Below are 20,699 nucleotides of genomic sequence, written 5' to 3'. Positions count from 1 at the left end.
CATTTTGTTGTATCATTGTTAGTGCTTGATTTATGGGTTGACTTGGGAAAATGAAACTCAGTACAGAAAAGCCATTCAAACACAAACAAAATTTCATTATATTGTCAGGTAGCACACTACATCTTTACACAGTCATCAAACGACAAGAGACTTGAGAACGTTTTAAGAGATTCATTTTCCGGGGACAAAGTTTGTGGCGAAAGCCCAGGCATTGTTGTTTACTGGGTCTGCAAGGTGGTCAGCAAGGTTCTCCAATGGACCCTTTCCGGTGACAATAGCTTGAACAAAGAATCCAAACATAGAGAACATAGCAAGTCTACCGTTCTTGATCTCCTTAACCTTAAGCTCAGCAAATGCCTCCGGGTCTTCAGCAAGGCCTAATGGATCGAAGCTGCCACCAGGGTAGAGTGGGTCGACAACCTCACCAAGAGGTCCACCAGCAATACGGTATCCCTCAACAGCTCCCATCAACACAACTTGGCAAGCCCAGATGGCCAAGATGCTTTGTGCATGGACCAAGCTTGGGTTGCCCAAGTAGTCAAGTCCACCTTCACTGAAGATCTGGGATCCAGCCTTGAACCACACAGCCTCACCGAACTTGACACCGTTACGTGCCAAGAGCTCAGGGAAGACACACCCAAGAGCACCAAGCATAGCCCATCTGCAGTGGATCACCTCGAGTTCACGGTTCTTGGCAAAAGTTTCTGGATCAGCTGAAAGTCCAGCGGTATCCCATCCATAGTCACCAGGGAATTCACCAGTCAAGTAGCTTGGGGACTCACCAGAGAATGGGCCCAAGTACTTAACACGGTCAGGGCCATACCATGGGCTGCTAGATGGGGCAGACTTGGCAACAGTCTTTCTCATAGTGATCCTTCCATTTCCAGAAATTTCTGAGGAAGAAGGTGAAAGTTTGACTGCCTGTCCAGCAAAAGAAGGGGAGGAAAGAGCCATTGTAGCAGCTGCCATTTGTGTTTATTTTAAGAGAAAAATTAAGTGTTTGATGTTATGAAATGTATAATTGTGATGAAGATGAAGTTAGTTGCGGTTGAGAATATATAGGAGAAAAGAGAGAGAATCATCTTATCAAGTCATATCTATATGTATAATCTCATTGGGTATCAAGATTCCATGTGTAGCAATCTATAATCCATCAACTTTTTCATGATTTTTACGAGGGGGACCCAACCAATGTTGTCCTCCTATGTATGGCTACAAGGATTTCACTCTATCTCGTGAGCTTACATTATGACACCTCTACCAGCAGGATAACAGATACCATCTGTTTCTACAGCTAGCTCATTCAATGTAGGTCCATTAGTCTTTCTTTTTTTATGCATCTATTCTCTCTGGTTTTAGAGTTTACTGGTCAAGAAGGAAAATATGAAATGAATTACTATCTGATTTACTATTAGAATCAAATACGCAAAAAGTTATAGCTCATAGCAAAGATATAACTTTATTTCTTAACTAAATTCATTAACAAAGCGCCATGTTACTCCGACCCAGGCCACCCAACCGCTCATGGGTCTTTCATAGGCAGGATATTGTCATTAATCAAACACTTGCAAATTGTGGGAAAGTAAAATTGCAATTTGCATGCTTAATTATGATCGTAAAAAGCAATGAGATTAACAGGTGATATTCGCTCCAAGTTAATTCTTTCCTAGTTAATAAAAGAACAAACGAAAATACCGTAATTCTAGATATCTATTTTCTGAATAAATATATATTTGATTTCTTCCGGTGAATCAGTACTAAAAAAGTAAAAAAGAAATTCTAACAAAGTAATTTAGATTATACGCTTCCCAGTAATAATATATATACTACTTATGAGAGCCAAGTAGAGCCGAGGACTTCATCCAAACCTCATTTGGTAGAAAATTATGCTATTTATAAATGGTTGATTAAAATTATACGTTAAATTCCCCTTAGACTTCTTTATGGGTTTATCTTTTTTCATATTTTGAATCCCTTTGGTAAAAATTATGGTCTGAGCATAAGCAAGATTGAGTCAGATCATAATACATATGGTGATATGGAGTAATGGTTACTTTACAAGTTCTAATTCACATAAAGTGAACATATTGGTTTTTGGATTTTACAACAACATCCGTGTCGGATTCACCAAAAATACTGATAATTCCATACACACTTGTTGACATTTTCAAAGAATCCAAGCAACTAGCGCCAGTACGCCACCATCCTTTTTTCTTCTTTTAACATAGATCCATGAATAGACTTTTGTTAGTTAATCTCATGGTCATGAAGAGACATTAGTCATAATGATCACTATACACCACTGTACGTGATAATGGAAAATTAAAATCTGCAGAGATTTTCGACCTGGAAATTAAGGTAATGTATAACATTAACATTTAAGCAAACATTATACTATCTGTTTGTTGTTATTGTCAGTATATATATGTGTGTCAATAGCTCAAACATAGCGTAGACGAGGTACCTAATAAATCGGCTCTGTTCTACAAATTGAAGTTTAAGCTATAAACACCTTTGCTGTGGTTTTTTAATTACCATATCGCTGAAAGTGTTCGTTAGGGCTTTATTCTCTATTCTGTTTCTTTTCTTTTTGGAATGAAAGTTTAATTGTTTGATTCGTATCGTGGGTTTAGAAGATGAAAATTCAGGACTAAAAATCATTGGAATAGAAAAATCCATTATATTGTCAACTCATTCACAACAACTTTACATGAAAATTTGAAAATCATTTTATGATATTCACTTTCCGGGAACAAAGTTTGTGGCGAAGGCCCAGGCGTTGTTGTTTACTGGGTCTGCAAGGTGATCAGCAAGGTTCTCCAATGGACCTTTTCCGGTAACAATGGCTTGAACAAAGAATCCAAACATAGAGAACATAGCAAGTCTACCGTTCTTGATCTCCTTTACCTTGAGCTCAGCAAATGCCTCTGGGTCTTCGGCAAGGCCTAATGGGTCGAAGCTGCCACCTGGGTAGAGTGGGTCGACAACCTCACCAAGAGGTCCACCAGCAATACGGTAACCTTCAACAGCTCCCATCAACACAACTTGGCAAGCCCAGATGGCCAAGATGCTCTGTGCATGGACCAAGCTTGGGTTGCCCAAGTAGTCAAGTCCACCCTCGCTGAAGATCTGGGATCCGGCCTTGAACCACACAGCCTCACCAAACTTTACACCGTTGCGGGCCAAGAGCTCAGGAAAGACACATCCAAGAGCACCAAGCATAGCCCATCTACAATGGATCACCTCGAGTTCACGGTTCTTGGCGAAGGTCTCAGGGTCTGCTGAAAGTCCAGCAGTGTCCCATCCATAGTCACCAGGGAATTCACCGGTCAAGTAGCTTGGGGATTCACCAGAGAATGGGCCCAAGTACTTAACACGGTCAGGGCCATACCATGGGCTGCTAGATGGGGCTGACTTGGCGACAGCCTTTCTCATAGTAATCCTTCCATTTCCAGAGATTTCTGAGGCAGAGGGTGAGAGTTTCACCGCCTGTCCAGCAAAAGAAGGGGAAGAAAGAGCCATTGTAGCAGCTGCCATTGTGTTTATATCAAGAGAAAAGTAAGTGTTTGATGGTAAATTTTTGAAGTTTGCTGTGATGAGTTGAAGTTACAAGGGAATTATTCAGCATATATAGGGATTAAGAGGGAAAGAGTCCTTATCTAGTGATATCTATATTTATGATCTCATTGGGTATCAAGATCCCATGTATAGCAAGTAATGCAACTTGGCAATCTCTAGTCCATCAATTTTACAGGATGTTTACAGTGGGGACCCAACTAATGTTGTCCACCTTTAATTGGCTACAAGTCTTGAACTCTATTCTGTGATTTGTTGAACTTACAATATGATATCTCTTATCATTATCGATTGAAAATTTCTCCAGATTTTATCTAACAGCACTATACATCACTTAATGTAGGGTAAGGTCTGCCTAACACGTTACCCTCCCCAGACCTTACTTGTGAGATTATACTCGTTATATTGTTACTGGTGTTTATCACAACTTGTAATTACTTAAAAAGGAAAGACTAATCAAGATTTGAACTTTATGAGTTCTAGAATCTAGGACAATGACCTCAAGTATTAGTAAATTCTGTATACATATTTAATGAATTAGTTAACACATATACATGGTTTAAGTCAAAGCTAATTGGTTCTGTCAAACTGATATGCTGAAGGCTACCTCTGTGCGCCACTGTAATAAGTGATATTATTGTGCAAGTATTTTTGACAATGTCAATACATAGAACTTAATTTCCTTTTCATAGTGTCATGAATATCTTCTGCTTACTATGTGTCCTTTTGGCTGTAAATTCTGATCAAAATGTACCATGTTTGGAAGGATATCTGCCTTTGTTATATAAGCTGTCACACAGATGCTTTTACTCTAAAGACATATGTAAGGAAGGAAGACTATACAAGAAGTTTATGAATTTGTTCAAGTTAAAGATGTTAATTAAATTTAACGACATATCAGTCTATTAATGATCTGGAAACTCGTCAATATCACTCACTCCATTTTATTTTGTTTGTCTAGTTTTGACTTGTTACGGAATTTAAGTAAGTAAAGAATATTTTTGAATCTTATGGTCTTAAAACAAAGATATGTATAATGTACCAAAACGTTATTTAATCTTGAGGTCTTAAACATGTAAAGTGAAAAGTTGAAACAAGGTATTGTAAAAAATGAAAGTAAGACGATTAAATTGGAACAGAGAGAGTACTTGCTGATTCTGAAGACAAAACATATACATTAGTTTTCCCTTATCATTGAAATGTCACTGCGTACGTAGTAGTGAAATAACATATATCCTCTTAATTCATCTCACTTCTCAACTTAAAAATAAAGGAATCATCATGCTATTGTCGGCACTATGTTACGAGTATTGCTTCTTGAGAACTGAATCATTCCATAAGTTCCTCTACTGGTCTTTATATTCAACTTTTAAGCTTTTACCACATACCAAATGTATATTGTTTTTTTTTTTTTGAACAATCACCTGTTTTTCCCCTTTGATATGAAACTTGCAGCATCTCATTCATGCCATTGGAAAATGAAATTCAAGACTACACCATAACAGGAATAAGATATAAGAAAAATCAATTCTATTGTTCAAGTAAACTCACAAATTACAACTTTACATGGTCAACAAATGATCAGAAACTTGAGAATGTTTTAAGATTTTTATTTTCCGGGGACAAAGTTTGTGGTGTAGGACCAGGCGTTGTTGTTTACTGGGTCTGCAAGGTGATCAGCAAGGTTCTCCAATGGTCCCTTTCCAGTAACAATGGCTTGAACAAAGAATCCAAACATAGAGAACATAGCAAGTCTACCGTTCTTAATCTCCTTTACCTTGAGCTCAGCAAATGCCTCTGGGTCTTCAGCAAGGCCTAATGGGTCGAAGCTTCCACCGGGGTAGAGTGGGTCTACAACCTCACCAAGAGGTCCACCAGCAATACGGTAACCTTCAATGGCTCCCATGAGTACAACTTGGCAAGCCCAGATGGCCAAGATGCTCTGTGCATGGACCAAGCTTGGGTTGCCCAAGTAGTCAAGTCCACCCTCACTGAAGATTTGAGATCCAGCCTTGAACCAGACAGCCTCACCAAACTTGACACCATTACGGGCCAAGAGCTCAGGGAAGACACATCCAAGAGCACCAAGCATAGCCCATCTGCAGTGGATCACCTCGAGTTCACGGTTCTTGGCAAAGGTTTCTGGATCTGCTGAAAGTCCAGCGGTGTCCCACCCATAGTCACCAGGGAATTCACCGGTCAAGTAGCTAGGGGACTCACCAGAGAATGGGCCCAAGTACTTAACACGGTCAGGGCCATACCATGGGCTGCTAGATGGGGCAGACTTGGCGACAGCCTTTCTCATAGTGATCCTTCCATTTCCTGTGATTTCTGAGGCAGATGGTGAGAGTTTCACTGCTTGTCCAGCAAAAGAAGGGGAAGAAAGAGCCATTGTAGCAGCTGCCATGGTGTTTATATCAAGAGAAGTGCAAGTGTTTGATGGTATGAGATATTGTTGAAGTTGGCTGTAATGAGATGAAGTTACAAGGAATTAATTCACCATATATATAGGGAGTAATTAAGAGGGAAAGAGTCCAAATTATCTAATGATATCTATATCTATGATCTCATTGGATATCAAGATCCTAAGTGTAGCAATGAATGCAACTTGGCAATCTCTAATCCTTCTAATTTTCTAAGATGTTTACTGAAGGGACCCATCCAATACTGTCCTCCTATGTGTGGATACAAGGATTGAACTCTACCCTCTGATTTGTTGAGCTTACAATACACTGATATCTCTTATCATTATCCATTTGGAATTTATCCAAATTTTATCTATCAGCAGTAAAGCTTATTCAATGTAGAACTACGGTTAAGCCTTTCACTAAATAAATTGACGAAAAGCTGAAACTCATTTTTATCATATTATCAATTCATGTTTAACCTCTAATTACTTCATAAGTAAATGTAGAATCAAGATTTGAACTTTATGGGTTCTGATAAACATATTCTAAATTTAATTTGTGTTGATGAATTTCTTTAACACATATCACTACAACAAAAGAGACATTCAATGACAATAGATTTTCCGTAAAAACATTTAGCAGCTTTGATATAATGTCATTGCATCCAAGAGTCACTATAGCATTTGGCGACATTAAGGAAATGCAGAATATCATATTCTCTTTCAACCAAGGTCCATGCATGGATTTTTAAAAATCTTATGGTCATGAAGAGGCATTTATAGTCATAGAACACTCTGTATATGTTTCATTGAGTTACTAGTAAATGAATTCCTCAATGTAATTTGTTTGTTTCTTAACACATACATATATTTGTTTGAACCAAAACTACTTAATTGGTTCTGTCAAATATGCATAATGAAGCCTACCCCTGCCCTTGTTTATAAGTGACATGAGCATTAGCATTTTTACAATGTCAATGCTTAGAACTTAATTTCCTTTCTAATAAGTGTCATGTATAGCTTACTCAGTTACTTGTATCTTCTGCTTACTATTTCCTTAATTTTGGCTCTGGTCGTTACTCGTTACTATATGCCATCTTTGGAGGATACCTGCCTCTGTTATATAAGCAGTTGAATAGATGCTTTTACTTGCTACGTTTAGATTACATAACACGCACATCGGTTTTCTCTCATCAATGAAATGTCAATGATGTGTAGAAGTGAAAAAATGTTATGTACTCTTAAATCATCTCACTTCTCAGATAGAAAAATAAGGAATCATGTCAATAACATCATGTTGTTCAATGTTATTCTTGGCATTAAGTTAAGACTATTATTGATTCTTGAGGATAAATTGAATTCCTTAAGTTCCTGTGGTCTGTATATTCAAGATTTAAGCTTTTACCACATTCCAAAAGTATATTGGTTTTTCTTTTTTCTTTTTGCTCAGTCATCTTTTTTCCCCCTTTGATATGAATCTTGCAGTATTTCATTCATGCCATTGGAAAATGGAATTATAGACTACACCATAATTGGAATATAAGAAAAATCCATTATATTGTCTAGTAAACTCGCAATTACAACTTTACAAGGCCATCAATTTATGATATTCATTTTCCGGGAACAAAGTTTGTGGCAAAGGCCCAGGCATTGTTATTAACTGGATCTGCAAGGTGGTCAGCAAGGTTCTCCAATGGACCCTTTCCGGTAACAATGGCCTGAACAAAGAACCCAAACATAGAGAACATAGCAAGTCTGCCGTTCTTGATCTCCTTAACCTTAAGCTCAGCAAATGCCTCCGGGTCTTCAGCAAGGCCTAATGGGTCGAAGCTGCCACCGGGGTAGAGTGGGTCGACAACCTCACCAAGAGGTCCACCAGCAATACGGTATCCCTCAACGGCTCCCATCAACACAACTTGGCAAGCCCAAATGGCCAAGATGCTTTGTGCATGGACCAAGCTTGGGTTGCCCAAGTAGTCAAGTCCACCTTCACTGAAGATCTGGGATCCGGCCTTGAACCACACAGCCTCACCGAACTTGACACCATTACGGGCCAAGAGCTCAGGGAAGACACATCCAAGAGCACCAAGCATAGCCCATCTGCAGTGGATCACCTCAAGTTCACGGTTCTTGGCAAAAGTTTCAGGGTCTGCTGAAAGTCCAGCGGTATCCCACCCGTAATCACCAGGGAATTCACCAGTCAAGTAGCTTGGGGACTCACCAGAGAATGGGCCTAAGTACTTAACACGGTCTGGTCCATACCATGGGCTGCTAGACGGGGCAGACTTGGCAACAGCCTTTCTCATGGTGATCCTTCCATTTCCAGAGATTTCTGAGGCAGAGGGTGAGAGTTTCACCGCCTGTCCAGCAAAAGAAGGGGAAGAAAGAGCCATTGTAGCAGCTGCCATTTGTGTTTATTTTAAGAGAAAAGTGATGAGTGTTTGAAATGTCAAAGTTGGTTGTGATGAAGCTGAAGTTAGTTGGGGTTCAGAATATATAGGAGGTAATTAGAGAGAGAGAGAGAGAGAATCCTCTTATCCAGTGATATCTATACATATGATCTCATTGGATATCAAGATCCCATATATTGTAGCAACTTGAATCTCCAACTCATTAATTTTCCAAGAAGGGACACATTCAGTATTGTCCTCTCATATATTGCCACAAGGATTGAAATCCACCCTGTGATTTATTGAGCTTACAATATGATATCCCTATCATTATCCACTTGCCATTTCTATAGATTTTGTCTACCTGCAGGGTAAAAGATGTAGAACTATGGTTTAGGAAATTTGAGGAGAAGTTGAAATTTATTACCACCTTGATGCATAAATTGTGGGAAATTAATAATGCATGTTTATGTTTGGAAAACAATGTGATTGAAACTTTATCAACATATTAGACCCCAATTGACAAAGTTGTTTATGTCAGCAACACATGCTATCTTGTTTTATGCTCATTCAAGACATTGTTAATTCATGTTTAGAGATTTAATGTGGCTTAGTTCCAGTACTTAACTGCTACATGAGCAATGGTGAAACTCTGAAAGAGCTTGTTCAGAAGAACATGAACAAACATGTTAATTTGTTGGAATTCATCAGCATCACAATATATTGGCTATGTTAAGACTTCAGAGAAATATAATTTACTAATTGTAGATTTAAGTTATATACACTGACAGTGTAAAGATGTTTTTGCCGTATCCATAAAATTTAACATGTGATAGTAAGTCAATTCCCTATTTTTACGAGACTACCAATTGGTAAAACTGATTGTAAATAATTTTTATATTATCAGTGCATAGAGCTTAAATTTGTTGCCAATAAGTGTCATGTTGTCTCTTCTGCAAACTAACTATACAAGTATGTGCTTTGGCTATGGTCATTACTATGCGCCTTGTTTGGAAGGATCTGTCAAAGATCTTTTAATCTAAAGATGGTATCAATGTTATGAAGGATGATTTTTCAAGGAATTTATGAATTTGTTCACAGGACACATAATGCAAGGACCTGTAAACTCATATATTAAACACATTGGTTTTCACTTAGCATTGAAATGAAACAATGTCTTCTTATTTCCTCTTTCGCTTCTCGATAGAAAAAAAAATAAGGAATCATGTAATAACGTCATGGTGTTCAACATTAGTACTTTACACTAATTTTGAGTATTGCTTATCCAGAATTAAGTGAATTCCATAATTCAAGTTTTAATCTTATAACAGCATATAGTTTTTCTAGTTACCACATCTTAATTCTCAATTATTTTTTCTTTGGTCTCTTTCTTCTACCTTTTGGTATAAAAGTGGCAATTTTTTTTATTCGTGGCTTTGAAAAATGTAACTCAGAATTACACAAATCATTGGAAATTTGGAATATAGAAAAAAAATTATCCATTCTAATGTCAAGTAATTACTGACAACTACTTTACAAGGCCATCAAACAATCAAATTTTAAGAATGTTTAACATTTTCATTTTCCGGGAACAAAGTTTGTGGCGAAAGCCCAAGCGTTGTTGTTAACGGGGTCTGCAAGGTGGTCAGCAAGGTTTTCCAATGGACCCTTTCCGGTAACAATGGCTTGAACAAAGAATCCAAACATAGAGAACATAGCAAGTCTGCCGTTCTTAATCTCCTTTACCTTGAGCTCAGCAAATGCCTCTGGGTCTTCAGCAAGGCCTAATGGGTCGAAGCTGCCACCAGGGTAGAGTGGGTCGACAACCTCACCAAGAGGTCCACCAGCAATGCGGTAACCTTCAACGGCTCCCATCAACACAACTTGACAAGCCCAGATGGCCAAGATGCTCTGTGCATGGACCAAGCTTGGGTTACCCAAGTAATCAAGTCCACCCTCGCTGAAGATCTGGGATCCGGCCTTGAACCACACAGCCTCACCGAACTTGACACCATTACGGGCCAATAGCTCAGGGAAGACACATCCAAGAGCACCAAGCATAGCCCATCTGCAGTGGATCACCTCGAGTTCACGGTTCTTGGCAAAGGTCTCAGGGTCTGCTGAAAGTCCAGCAGTGTCCCATCCATAGTCACCAGGGAATTCACCGGTCAAGTAGCTTGGGGATTCACCAGAGAATGGGCCCAAGTACTTAACACGGTCAGGGCCATACCATGGGCTGCTAGATGGGGCAGACTTGGCGACAGCCTTTCTCATAGTAATCCTTCCATTTCCAGAGATTTCTGAGGCAGAGGGTGAGAGTTTGACCGCCTGTCCAGCAAAAGAAGGGGAAGAAAGAGCCATTGTAGCAGCTGCCATGATTTATATTAATTGAAAAGTGTTGAGTATTTTATGGTATCAAATATTGTTGAAGGCTGTGATGAGATGAAGTTACAAGGGAATTAATTCACCATATATAGGGAGTAAGTAAGAGGGTAAGAGCCTTAATTATCTAGTGATATCTATATCTATAATCTCATTGGGTATCAAGATCCCATGTGTAGCAATTAATGCACTTGGCAATCTCCAATTTGCATGATGTTTATTACTAAAGGGGCCCAGCCAATATTGCCCTCCTCTGTGTGGCTGTAAGGATTGAACTCTGCCCTCTGATTTGTTGAGTTTACACTAGTGATATATTTATCATTATCCATTTGAAATTTCTCCAGATTTCATCTATCAGCACTACAGCTCATTCAATGTAGAACACTAGAACTATGTTTTAGCCATTTTTATCATTTTATCAAAAAATAAACTTGTAGTCACTTATCAGCAAGTAAATGGATTCTAAATTCAGTTGTTGTATATATTTAATGAATTTCTTAACAAACATACATGACCAAAGCCACTTGTTTTTGTCAACCTGGTATGCTGAATGTAATGAAATGGATCTTGAGCGTAACTCAACCTCAAAAACTAACTTGAAGGAAAGAGAACTGCCCAAACGTTATAAGGAGGCCAGGATTTCATTCATTCAAAATTCCATTCATCACCGCAGTCTACCTCTTCCACTATCAATATGTGATGTGGTTGTATTTTTTACAACGTCAGCGAAAACTTAATTTCCTCTCTAATAAATGTCATGCATGTATAGCTTCCTTGTATCTTGAACTTAACTATGTCCTTTTAGATTTGGTCATTGCTATGTGTCATGTTGTTCTCTAAAGACCACATGCATGTAAGGATAGAAGAATATAAAAGAAGTTTATGAATTTTTTCATGCTAAATAAATTAAAGGACACACAAGTATAATGACCTAGAAATTCATATACTCCATTACTTGCTATGTTCAGATTACAAAACAATACTGTACATTGTTTTTCCCTTATTGTTAAAATGTCAATGGTCTAGTAATGAAACACTATTATGTCCTCTCAATTCCTCTTTCACTTCTCAAAAGAAAAACAAGGTATCATGTGAGTAAATAACATCATGTTGCTCAATCTTATTCTTGGCACTAAGTTAGAGTATTCCTTCTGGAGAATTAATTGAATTACATTCTGTATATTCAAGTTTTAGGCTTTTAACTTTCTTAACTGTCATTTTTTTTTCCCTTTGATATGAAACTGACAGTATTTAATTCAAACCATTGGGAAATGAAATTCAGGACTAAACCATAATTGGAATATAAGAAAAATTTTATTCTATTGTCTAGTAAACTCAGAATTACAACTTTACAAGGCCATCAAACAATATAATTTTAAGATTGTTTTAAAATTTTCATTTTCCAGGGACAAAGTTTGTGGCGTAGGCCCAGGCATTGTTGTTCACGGGGTCTGCAAGGTGGTCCGCAAGGTTCTCCAAAGGACCTTTTCCGGTAACAATGGCCTGAACGAAGAATCCGAACATAGAGAACATAGCAAGTCTACCGTTCTTAATCTCCTTTACCTTGAGCTCAGAAAATGCCTCTGGATCATCAGCAAGGCCTAATGGATCGAAGCTGCCACCGGGGTAGAGTGGATCGACAACCTCACCAAGAGGCCCACCAGCAATACGGTATCCCTCAACAGCTCCCATCAGCACAACTTGGCAAGCCCAGATGGCCAAGATGCTCTGTGCATGGACCAAGCTTGCGTTGCCTAAGTAGTCAAGTCCACCCTCGCTGAAGATCTGGGATCCAGCTTTGAACCACACAGCCTCCCCAAACTTGACACCGTTACGGGCCAAGAGCTCGGGGAAGACACATCCAAGAGCACCAAGCATAGCCCATCTGCAATGGATCACCTCGAGTTCACGGTTCTTGGCAAAGGTTTCAGGGTCAGCTGAAAGTCCAGCGGTATCCCACCCGTAGTCACCAGGGAATTCACCGGTCAAGTAGCTTGGGGACTCACCAGAGAATGGGCCTAAGTACTTAACACGGTCTGGACCATACCATGGGCTGCTAGATGGGGCAGACTTGGCTACCGCCTTTCTCATAGTGATCCTTCCATTTCCACTGATTTCTGAGGTAGATGGTGCGAGTTTCACTGCCTGTCCGGCAAAAGAAGGTGAAGAAAGAGCCATTGTAGAAGCTGCCATGATTTATATCAAGAGGAAAGTAAGTGTTTGATGGTATGAAATATTGGCTGTGAATGTGATGAGATGAAATTACAATGGACTTAATTCACTATATATAGGGAGTAAATAAGAGGTAAATAGTCCTAATTATCTATTGATATCTATATCTATGGTCTCATTGGGTATCAAGATTCCATGTGTAGCAATTAATACACATTTAGCAATCTCCAATCCATCAACATTCCAAGAAGGGACACATCCAATATTGTCCTCTCATATGTAGCCACAAGCAATAACTCTGCCCTGTGATTTGTTGAGCTCACAATATGATGTCCATATCATTATCCACTTGGAATTTGTCTACCTTCAGGGTAAAAGATGCCACAATTAAATTCATAAATTGTGGGAAATCAATAAATGCATGTTTATGTTTGGGAAGCAATGCAATTGAAACTTTATTAATATATTAGACCTCAATTGACAAAGTTGTTTATGTTAGCCACGCATGTTATATTTTTATATGCTCATTCAAGATACTGTTAATTTATGCGTAGAGATTCAACGCAGCTTAGTACTTAACCACTACATGAGCAACATATGCTGAGACTTGGAAAGTGCTTGTTCTGAAGGACATGAACACAGATTTTAATTTGTTGATATTCATCAGTATCACAATTTTTCCCATGTTAAGAGAAATAGAATTTACTAACAGTGTAAAGATGTTTTTACACTATCCATAAATTTTAACATGTGATAGTAGATCAGTTCCTATTTTTAACCAGAGTACCGATTAATGTTTACCAAGGGATTTACCTTTAGTAACTTACTAAGTAACTTGATTGTGTAAATATTGTTTACGTTATTAGTGCATAGAACTTAGAATTTGTTGCCAATAAATGTCATATATAGCATTACTTGTGTCTTCTGCTAACTATATAAGTGTGTCCTTTGGCTCTGGTCATTACTATGTCGAAGGATTTGTCAGAGATTTATGAATTTGTTCAAAGATGCTATCCAAATTAAAGGCACATAATATAAGGACCTGGAAACTTATATGTTTCTAATAACTACATTTCAGACTAAAAAACATATTGGCTTTCTTCCCTTATCATCGAACTGTTAATGTTCTAGTCGTGAAATGATATAACGTCCTCTATTTCCTCTTTCACCTCTCGACAAAATTGATGAATGATGTAATAACATCATATTGTTTCAAAATTAATACTTTGCTCTAATTTTGAGTATTGCTTCTTGAGAGTTAATTGAATTCCCTAAGTTCTTCTGGTCTGAAAATTCGATGTTTTAAGCCTGTCACAGCTTTATAGTTTTTCTAGTTACCACATCTCATATATATATATCTTCTGTCTTTTTTGCTCTCTTCGTTTTCTTTGATTATCCTTTGTTATGAAAGTGGCAACATTCGATTCATAGCTTAGTAAGATGTTACTCAGTACTACACAATCATTGAAATATTAAAGAAAAACAATCCATTCTATTGTCAAGTAACTCACAACTACTTTACAAGGAATATTAAGATTGTTTAAAAATCTTCATTTTCCGGGGACAAAGTTTGTGGCAAAAGCCCAAGCATTGTTGTTAACGGGGTCTGCAAGGTGGTCAGCAAGGTTCTCCAATGGACCCTTTCCGGTAACAATGGCCTGAACGAAGAATCCAAACATAGAGAACATAGCAAGTCTGCCGTTCTTAATCTCCTTTACCTTGAGCTCAGCAAATGCCTCTGGGTCTTCAGCAAGGCCTAATGGGTCGAAGCTTCCACCAGGGTAGAGTGGGTCGACAACCTCACCAAGGGGTCCACCAGCAATACGGTAACCTTCAACGGCTCCCATGAGTACAACTTGGCAAGCCCAGATGGCCAAGATGCTCTGTGCATGGACCAAACTTGGGTTGCCCAAGTAGTCAAGTCCACCCTCACTGAAGATTTGGGATCCAGCTTTGAACCACACAGCCTCACCGAACTTGACACCGTTACGAGCCAAGAGCTCAGGGAAGACACATCCAAGAGCACCAAGCATAGCCCATCTGCAGTGGATCACCTCGAGTTCACGGTTCTTGGCAAAGGTTTCCGGGTCTGCTGAAAGTCCAGCGGTATCCCAGCCGTAGTCACCAGGGAATTCACCTGTCAAGTAGCTTGGGGACTCACCAGAGAATGGGCCCAAGTACTTAACACGGTCAGGGCCATACCATGAGCTGCTAGATGGGGCTGACTTGGCGACAGCCTTTCTCATAGTGATCCTTCCATTTCCAGAGATTTCTGAGGCAGATGGTGAGAGTTTCACTGCTTGTCCAGCAAAAGAAGGGGAAGAAAGAGCCATTGTAGCAGCTGCCATTTGTGTTTATATCAAGAGAAATGTAAGTGTTTGATGATATGAGATATTGTTGAAGTTGGTTGTGATGAGATGAAGTTACAAAGGAACTAATTCACCATATATATAGGGAGTAATTAAGAGGGAAAAAGAGTCCTAATTATCTAGTGATATCTATATCTATGATCTCATTGGATATCAAGATTTAATGCACTCTTGGCAATCTCCAATCCTTCCAATTTTACAAGATGTTTACAACTAAAGGGACCCATCCAATATTGTCCTCCTATGTGTGGCTACAAGGATTGAACTCTACCCTCTGATTTGTTGAGCTAACAATATTGATATCTCTTATCATTATCCATTGGGAATTTCTCCAGATTTTATCTATTAGCACTATAGCTATGGTTCAGAGTCATTTCATAATCGAATTTTATATAAATAATTAGTTAAAATGTATATATAATGTCAAATGTAACATGACAAACTATTAAGATCAACGTGCTTCGTGCGATGCCACATTAAATTAGACAAAGAACTTCAAACAATGAATTAATCCTCTAAAATACAAATTCAATTACAATATATCATCTCATAATAAAAATTATCGATAGTAATTCATGCAATTACACATTCAAGTGTAATTTAAATTAAAGTTTAATAGCACAAAGACACAACAACATCAAGAATTTGAATAGGCTTTATTATGTCATTACAAATTAATTATTTTTTGATTAACTTTGAAGGTACCCCATATCAATGTATTTATTTTTTAAAAATTACATGAATATTATTAAATACTATGTTCCAAATAAAGGAAGAGATTTTGTGTTCCAAAAGTCCACTGTTGAAGTTGTTCAAATATTTTCTCAATTATTTTGGGGGGTGTCATACAATTTCTTATTATCACTAACTTTTGGTGAAAAATATCCAAAGAAGTAATTTGATTGAAGAATAAAAATATGTTTTTAAACTGTATGTGGGCATTCAATTTTATAAGATTTATTTAGTTTTTAATTAATTTAGTTTAAGATATTCTATATATCTAATAGTATAGCTAGATAGATACATATTAAAACTTTGAATATACTTTTTCCTTTAAAGCTAGTAGCTCCAAACATGCAATCATATTTATTTATTGATAAATTTAAGTTACTATTGTATTTCTAAAGAATAACATAAAATATGATACATTAAAGGTAATTCATAGATACAAAAGAATTTCCTTGCAAAGTTATAAAATAATATCAGAATAAAATAATACGATGCAAAAATATATATAGTGTGAGTCTTTTGTTCACCTAGTCACCACAAAGTACGTAACCATCAAAAAGAAAAATTAACATTAGAGTTTTCCAACTTTTCAACTCTAAAAATAATCATATGACGGGTATAATAGTATTCCATGACTTGGGGTGAAAAATATAAAACAAACAACAAAAAATTAAATCTAAAAAGCAAACAAAATAGAGCAAATATAAAAGAATAAATACGAAGCAGAACATAATATATGCGTGTATATGTAGATTTTCTTTCATTCAACATTACTTCAACCTGAAATATCGCTACATATATCAAATGATAAAAAAGCGAAAGAGTAATATCGAAATTAAATAATCAAGAGACACAATAATGAAATGTGACTAATTTTTTTTTTTTTTAAAAAAATCTCTTGTTTTCAATATTCCTCACACCTTGATATTCTTTCATATCATCAACATTTCCATAATTCATTATCTTAACGAAACAAGCAAAATAAAAAAAAAACTAAAATTACTTCATGACAAAGTTAACAGAAAAGTATGAGAAGCACACAAGTGTATTTTTAAGTTACTAAATATATAATGACATATAGAAACTCAAAAGTCATGCTGAAAAAAAGAAGTCATACAAATAACTCTTTGGGTTCTTCACTATACATGCACTTGCAATTAATTTGTAATTGAGTTCTTCACCATACATGCACTTGCATTTAATTTGTAAGTATTTGTTTTGGCTAATTTATTATACAATCTAATTAATAATTATTTAATTTTCATGCTAATAAATAACTCATAATCTAAAAAATAATTAAAATATTGTTACTTAATATTGAATTAATTAGATTTTTTAAATATTTTAATTAATAATAAGGGCAAAACTGGAATTCAACTTTGAAGATAAAATCTTTCCACTTATAATAATACTAGTTTCTGAGGACGTGCTTCGCACGTGTGTTTCATGTGAATTTTTATAGATACGTTAGAATGACTAAAATTTCATGAAAATATATATGTAAATTGTAATGAATAATAAAATGTAACAATTAAAAAATAAGAATAAAGACTTACAACAATAAAACATTCATAGAAAATTAAATTAAGAAGTCTAACAGAAAGAAAAAAAGACAAAAAGAAATAGAATATTTAAGAAAAAAATACAATATAGACATTATTCTTATAAGATTGATGTAATAGGTGAAAAAATAAGTACAAAATTAGTACATAAATCTCCGAGTTTTTATCGACTCTTTTCATATCCTATCAAAATTTAAGAGTCTTCATCATCTACTTTTACTATTGAATAAAAATAATAGCCTAATAATCTTGGTAGGGATTTCATGAGATAAAGAAGTTGAATTTATATATATAGAATAGAAGGAATATCAAAAGATATCTTAAAGTTTTAGTTTAAATATTTGGAGGTTATTAATATGAAAAGATGAGAGTTATGAATATTAAGAGTATAAAAGTTAAATAAGTAATTAGAAAATAATAGTAAATAAATGAAGAATATGAAAAAAGAAATTAAAGTTAGCAAACCATGTAGAAAGAACAACTAAAGTTCTTATCATGTAATTAAGCATTAATGAATTTAAATTTGTGAAGCTAGAGTCATTCTTTAATAATATTCAAGAGGACATTATCAATGTACATCTCCATTTTGTAGATTTGCACCCTTTAAATTATTTTTTCGTTATTTATCATAAAGGATAATACTTTATCCACATCAATCATATTATTCATGAGAGGGGTTAAAGAAAGAGTAATAAGAAGAGGAAAAGTAAAGAAATTTAGGAAAAGATTTTTTCTTAAAAAAATTATAATTATTATATAGGTATAGATTATAGATGATAAATATTAATAGATTAGATATTTCATTAGTAATTAATCTTCGGAAGCCTAAAATTCATTAATATTTAATTAAATTTATACAATCAAATATTTAATATATATATATGCATAAAAAATACATAAGGAGTAAAGTTCTTGATGATACCTTCTCCCGTACAAAAAAAAACTCATTTAAAATGATAAAGATAAAACTATCATACAAAATATCATTCTAGATAGGATCAAACAAATATTAATATTTAAAACAAAAAAAGTACATGAAAATTGCCTAATGATTCACATCAAAAAGAGATAAGTGATAAAGAAAAATTACTTTTTCATTATACATATATATAGCTAAAAATTTATATGATAAGATGAAAAGGTGAGGAGTTATTTAAGATAATTTTTAGAAGTTAGTGATCTTAGACATGGGGGAAAGGAAAGGTTGATTGGTTTTACTAATAATTCAATACATTTAATTATACTAATTATAGAGAAAGGATAACAAGTTTGATCCATTCAACCACACTAATTATAGGGAAAGAATAGAGAATTTTTTTTAAAAAAAAAAAAGTAATTCCGAACAATTTTCTGTGAAATAATTTCTAATAATTTTCTATGAAATATTTTTGTCTGTCAAAGTTTGACTTTACACCTTCTTATTTTAGTATTTTGTATAATATAATATAATTTTGTCTAAGGGGTGTCAAAATCTAAAGAAATTAAATCGTGAAAAAGCCAAGGAGTGTCAATATGTAATATATATATTTTTATTCTAGCTACATAATGTAATTTTCCGACAAAGGGATGTCGGTCGACACCCCTTCACTACATGATATATGATATGATATGGTGATATGATATGATTAATCTGTAAATACCTAATCATATCATATATTATTATAAGTGGAAGCTTCTAACCTCAAAGTTGAATTACCATTTTACCCTTATTTTACCTCTAAAATAAATTAATATTAATATCTATTTAGTTAATTAAATATTAAGTAAAAGTTATATTTAAATTCATGCATCAAATAAGATCTTAATGCATCATATATTCATGTACTAATTAAATATAGATAATGAAGAGTCTAATAACCTTTCAACTTTAATTTGTAAGATAAGTGGGGGTAATGAAGAGTCTATCAAACACACTCATACCACATTATATATATTCCTTGTTTTATTCAAGTTTGTAATCATCTTGCATACTACAGTAGGTTAGTCTACATCCCTTGTAAAATTTTCATTACCAGTTTGTAATTATAAGAATTCTTACTATTTTATTTATTTGTATTCTTTAAAATTTCATGCATATTCATCTTCTTTTTGTTGAGAATTATGTAAATTATGATAGTTACAAGATGAATATACTCTAATATGAAGTTGTAAGTAAATATTTATTTTTCACATCTTCATCGTTTTGAGTTTTTTTAAATATAACTTTGTAGTTGATTACTGTATTTTTGTATTCATCATTTCTTCTATTTTTAGGATATCTATAGTAAAGCTAATCACATTTTCTATTTATCATTAATTATTTTAGGGTAAACATGTTAAATCCCATAAAATAATAATTATGTCTTTTTCATTGTTTGATAATCACTTATCTTTTTAAACAAACATATTTGTACTTTTTCCTTTTTATATGTAATCTCAAATGTTCAAAAAATTTATGTACTTAACTGTTATAAAGAGGTACAAAATAAGTGCAAAAATAATAATAAAAAAAATAATGTATGGTAAAAAAATGACTAAATGATACATTGAATAATATTATTTTAGAATTCATTTATATATATACACACACACACACTTTAATATATAGTTCAAGAAATATAGTTTATCTTTATTCTTAATATATTCATGCCTTCTTTTCTGTTTGTCTTATTTATTATTATTATATGATTATAGTTTTTTATACATATAATATGTTTCGTCTAGAGTAAGTCATGTTTTGTCTAGAATAAATCTACTTTTAACAAAATATAATTCAATTAGTATGATAAAATTTGTCTATATATTTTAATGTGATGTCTTTTTTTATGGATGTCATGTCTTTATTTACTTCATTTTTTTTCATTTGAAATTATAATTTTTTCTATAAATTTGATGGTATACCGTCCAAACATTTTGTAATATTTTTCTTTATACGTATCTTTTTTTATAGACAATTTCTTTTTTGATTATTAAAACTTATGTTTAGTAATTAAAATATATTAATTCCTCTGATAAAATAAATATTTATTTTTCATGAATTATTTAATATATCAAACCTCCAACATCTAACACAAGATTTTCATGTCATATTTTGTGCAGAGTTATATTTTTATGTTAAACTTACATATGAATG

General features: G+C 34.8%; 2 protein-coding genes and 2 pseudogenes across 4 annotated transcripts; all 4 read right to left on the bottom strand.

The window, feature by feature from the left end:
- Positions 1–74: 74 nt before the first annotated feature.
- LOC107010306 (chlorophyll a-b binding protein 1B, chloroplastic) lies at positions 75–1,038 on the bottom strand. The gene has a single exon (XM_015209582.2). The coding sequence runs from the start codon at positions 967–969 to the stop codon at positions 172–174; it is 798 nt and encodes a 265-aa protein (XP_015065068.1). The 5' UTR covers positions 970–1,038; the 3' UTR covers positions 75–171.
- Positions 1,039–2,657: 1,619 nt separating this feature from the next.
- Positions 2,658–6,067, bottom strand: LOC107010307 (annotated as a pseudogene). Its single transcript, XR_001455679.2, has 2 exons — positions 5,158–6,067; positions 2,658–3,137 (listed from the first exon to the last, which is right to left on the bottom strand). The product of XR_001455679.2 is annotated as a chlorophyll a-b binding protein 1B, chloroplastic-like (transcript).
- Positions 6,068–7,515: 1,448 nt separating this feature from the next.
- LOC107010924 lies at positions 7,516–10,833 on the bottom strand (annotated as a pseudogene). The gene is made up of 3 exons (XR_001455767.2): positions 9,948–10,833; positions 9,900–9,901; positions 7,516–7,995 (listed from the first exon to the last, which is right to left on the bottom strand). The product of XR_001455767.2 is annotated as a chlorophyll a-b binding protein 1B, chloroplastic-like (transcript).
- A 1,227-nt stretch (positions 10,834–12,060) lies between these two features.
- LOC107010042 (light-harvesting complex I LH35 proteins-like) lies at positions 12,061–15,371 on the bottom strand. Its single transcript, XM_027914201.1, has 2 exons — positions 14,481–15,371; positions 12,061–12,951 (listed from the first exon to the last, which is right to left on the bottom strand). The coding sequence occupies exons 1-2, from the start codon at positions 15,273–15,275 to the stop codon at positions 12,151–12,153; spliced, it is 1,596 nt and encodes a 531-aa protein (XP_027770002.1). The 5' UTR covers positions 15,276–15,371; the 3' UTR covers positions 12,061–12,150.
- Between the last annotated feature and the right edge of the window lie 5,328 nt (positions 15,372–20,699).

This window comes from Solanum pennellii, chromosome 2 (genome assembly GCF_001406875.1).
Source record: "Solanum pennellii chromosome 2, SPENNV200".
Lineage (NCBI taxonomy): Eukaryota > Viridiplantae > Streptophyta > Magnoliopsida > Solanales > Solanaceae > Solanum > Solanum pennellii.
Note: the sequence above shows the minus strand (reverse complement) of the source record. Positions and strands in the feature narration are given on the sequence as shown.